We start from the raw sequence: 4,184 nt of genomic DNA on the forward strand, positions 1-4,184 counted from the left end.
CGGCGTATACGCGGACTTTGCTGCGCTACGACATGCTGGATGCTCGATGGTTCCCGCGGGTCGAAACCCACTCTCTATCTCTCTCGGTGTACATCAAGTCTTTACCGGCTTAGTTTCCCTCCGTGGCAGATAAGAGCGATTCTTTTCGACGCCTTCTATCGCAGCCTCGGCTTCTTGTCTTTGTTTTTACCGTCCACCAGACGCCGATTTCTTTCAAACCTGGTCATCTTATCTGTGTCGGAGTGAAGGAGACCCCCTGATATTAGGGATTACTGTTCCAGAAAAAAAAAAAAAAATCGTCTGAGTCATGATTTGTGAAAATACCATAAAGCTATTGAACTGACGTCAGCAGCTCAAAAAAAAAAAAAAAAATAGGAATCTGATGAATCAAGAAGTTTATTACAGAGTCGAGCCTTCCCAGTTATTTACCCCAATTATGGGGTCCAAGTGTCAGGACAATTTTCACAAAACTATTGTACAGACATGGAAGTACGATCTACGTAAGACATAGTATTACATTGGATAAGAGAAAGACTACATTACGAAGTATACAATCAGTTACAACAATACAATCCGAAGTGGTACTCATGTGACGTTGATCGATCAGGATACCGGGCGGTTTATCAATGAGCGGGAACGATGGGAGGGACTGACAATTTGCCAAGATGATTTGCAACACATTTGTACAAGATTTGGTCATCCCATTTGGCGCCGAACTCGTGAGCCAAGCATTCCTCTATCAGAATGTGATCGTTGCCCCAGTTGTGTATGAACTGAACGTGATTGTGTTCGAGGTGGAAAACCACCGGGGGTCGGCACCTGAGTGGCCATGGATTTCCGGTAACGTAAAAGATCTCGAGGTTATCAAGCTTTTCAAGTTGCTCCAGCGGTGTGCAGTGGTCGATCTGGTTGTAGGCGATGTCGAGGAGTTCGAGGTTCGGCAGGTGAGCGAATACCTCGGGTTCGATTAGTTTTATGTGATTGTGCCAGACGCGAAGGACCTTCAGGTTTCGCAGGTCCTTGATCCAGCCCGTCCTTATTTCGGCAATGCGATTGTAATCGAGAATCAGTTCGCGAAGCAGCGATAATCTTGCGAAAGCGTTGTCCTCGATTTTTTCCAATTCGGAGTGCGTTATGTTCAGATAATTCAGCGTTCCTGAGAATCGCGTAAAACTGTCTGCCGGCAGCGATGGGATTTTGGAATTCAGTATCGTGATCTTCTGAGCTAAGGTCGGTATGACGTTCAATTCCTAAAACGAGAACAAGGTTTTTCTTTCTCACTTTTGAATATTCATTATTCCACCCGCGTCGGATATATTCGAACTGCAATGATTACTCGGATAACTTAAGCCGTGTGAGGTCTGTAATCATTCGACTGACCGTGCTTGAAAGACATGGGTTTTTTTTTATACTTGAGTCTTCTTATTGTGGGCGGTCAAGTTTCAAGTATGAAAACTCACGTTAGGCCAGAAAATTAAATTCCCTGTCCGCTAGATGTATTAAAACTGTCGTTTAACCCTCACACTTCACACCAGCGTCAAAATGACCCCACAGAATCTTCACCGTAAATTTTGTATGAAAAAAATCTCACGAGAATAATCTGATTTTATCCAAAATATATATTGAAATATGGTAGAAATGGTTTATTCATTCTTTTTCCAAAAATTCAACCTCGATCTCTCAAATAAATCCCTTTTTTTTCAGCCCTCAGTATCTCAATATTTTTTTCCACAAATATCTGTGACTCAACAATTACTCATCTAATTTTCAGCTCAAAATGTTCAAAATCCAGAGAATTACGATTTTTCGAGTAGACTGATAAATTTTCCAATCTTTTTTGTGGTTCTATGAATTCTTTTTCATATTCAAAATTTCATTTAACTGAAAATAAGTAATTTTCCTTAAAAAATCATAGTTAAAGAGTGTCCTAGAATTATTTTTTAAAGTTGTTCGAATCGATATCTCCGTTTCTACGCAATAATTTTTGATGTGTAATCATTTCATAGGTTACGTTTTGCACGTCTTATTTTTAAATCACGCAGATTTGACTTTCCATTAAAAATATACCTGGTATATTGCCTCAACAAAAAAGTGTTGGAACAGAACAACAGTAGCTTAATTACTCTGCTTCTATGGTTGTGATTTCAAATCAATCAATTTGATTCTGATCAAAATAACATTTCGGATCATTATTATCAGTGCATATAATAATCTTGTACCTTCTACATTATCATGACGCCCTTTTCATCTCGATAATGGACATTTTGCCTGCTATTGATTAGTTATGGCTTGTTTTGTTCACAACTATGTCGAAAATAATCTCAGCCTGTCTACTCAGTTCAACAAATGCCTGAACACCAGATCGGCTTATTTCCCTCCAGATCTTCTCAGCCAGCGCTTCTTTTCGTTTCGCATTGTTACGCCAAATTCACTGGTTACTTATTGACATTCACGTTACCATTATTGCCATTTTTCTTGATCATTCTATTCAATTATGTCCCTCTTTCAAAAACATCTTAAATAGTTGTGATAAAAATCTAAACACGGATCAACCCATTCCAATTCATCAAGCGAAACCGTTTTGATTCGTTATCAGGAAGATATTTTGTGTTATTTTGTACTGTATAACGTTATATGTACTATAATAGACGAACTGCTTGAGAAAAAATTAATTGTACCCAATATCTAAACTCATAATCAACTGATGATTGAAATATTTAATTGAATAATAATATGGTTAATAATTATGATACATTCAACGCAATACCTTTCATGTGACACCCAATGAGGTGGCAGATATTGCAAGTTTCAATTTAAGAGACTTAGTTTTACGAATTGATCATATACAGTAGCGCTCAAAAGTATTTTGATAATATTAAATTCGTTACTACTTTTACTAATCGTTTTTCTTACTTTTCTTTATTTCAACTTAATTTTCGAATAGTCGAGAATTAATTTTTAACAATTATGTAGAACATCGAATTTGTTTCAACAAATAATATTATTGATTTCTGTAGTTTATTCTTGCATGTAATTAACTCAATTACCATCTTTGTCAAAATAATTTTAAGGGCTACTGTATTCATTGAGCGAATAATTTGTATACCGAAAACTGTTAATTGTAGGAAACATCTGAACCTGATAATTAAAATGATCCAAAGAATTTCTTCTAGATAATTTGGGAGTTATTTGTAAAAAGAATACGAATGCAAAGGTGCAGTGTGACCTTAGAGACAACTCAAGTTTAATTACAATAATCAAAATCCGCATCATTTCTGCTTGAGCTTGCAGTATTTTTTCGCGTTAAAGAGAGATTATTGGATAAAATTCGGCTCGATGAATTTCTGACCCCCGATGGTGAATACTTGAAAAGACGTTGCGATAATTACCGTGAGACTGCTGATTCCTTCACATATGTACGACTCTGCTATATCACCCTCTTTGCGTTGGCACTTGGCGAGGCAGGACGCCACGCAAGCTGCGAGCACGATCCCAAAAATTTCGATGCGCATCTTAAAGCTCACTTGGATACTGACGAGTCGAAGAAATCCAGCCCATCTTTTATACCGGCAGCTACGACCGCGTATTAACCGATGTCACGTTAATACACCTACGTGTTTACGCTCCCGGATATTGACCATAACATAAAAATAAGAATGGTCAAGGCTTCCAAAAATAAAATATAAGAGACCAGCCCGCACACTGTTTAAGACTGAATCATCAGCTGTTGTGATTTTTTCGAATCTTGAGTGGTTCGCAGTGTATAGAAGTCGCAATAGCTTTCATTGCTCGTTTAATTTGAAAGAATATCTTTCGCATTGATTTAAGGATTCTCTTTCTTTCCCTTTGTCGTACAAATAAACGAACATGTCTTCTAGTTTTCAAAATGTTCTAGAATTCACACAATCGTTTACTTTATGCGGATGAAAAATCATCGTACACGTTTTGAACCAAGTAATGCTTGATTTAATACCTTTTTCAATCACAATCAGCATTGTTTACAGCACTTTATGTTTCTTTGCAAAGTAATTCGATTACAGGAAATACCATCAAGTATGATCGAAATATTTCGTCGATGATAATTTCTTTTCTTGATTCGCCAGCTGACATTAAAAGAAAAATGAAAAATGTAATCTCAAATTACAATTACAATACAGCTCGTATATTAAGCAGTTCTAAGCTAT

The 4,184-nt window shown here is 37.0% G+C and overlaps 1 protein-coding gene across 1 annotated transcript; it reads right to left on the minus strand.

Annotated features, from left to right (window-relative positions):
* Nucleotides 1-378: 378 nt before the first annotated feature.
* Nucleotides 379-3,534, minus strand: LOC124181073 (carboxypeptidase N subunit 2-like). The gene is made up of 2 exons (XM_046567257.1): nucleotides 3,390-3,534; nucleotides 379-1,250 (listed from the first exon to the last, which is right to left on the minus strand). Exons 1-2 carry the CDS (start codon nucleotides 3,510-3,512, stop codon nucleotides 624-626), a joined length of 750 nt encoding a protein of 249 aa, XP_046423213.1. The 5' UTR covers nucleotides 3,513-3,534; the 3' UTR covers nucleotides 379-623.
* Nucleotides 3,535-4,184: the final 650 nt, after the last annotated feature.

Source organism: Neodiprion fabricii, chromosome 4 (assembly GCF_021155785.1).
Source record: "Neodiprion fabricii isolate iyNeoFabr1 chromosome 4, iyNeoFabr1.1, whole genome shotgun sequence".
In the NCBI taxonomy this organism is placed as follows: domain Eukaryota; kingdom Metazoa; phylum Arthropoda; class Insecta; order Hymenoptera; family Diprionidae; genus Neodiprion; species Neodiprion fabricii.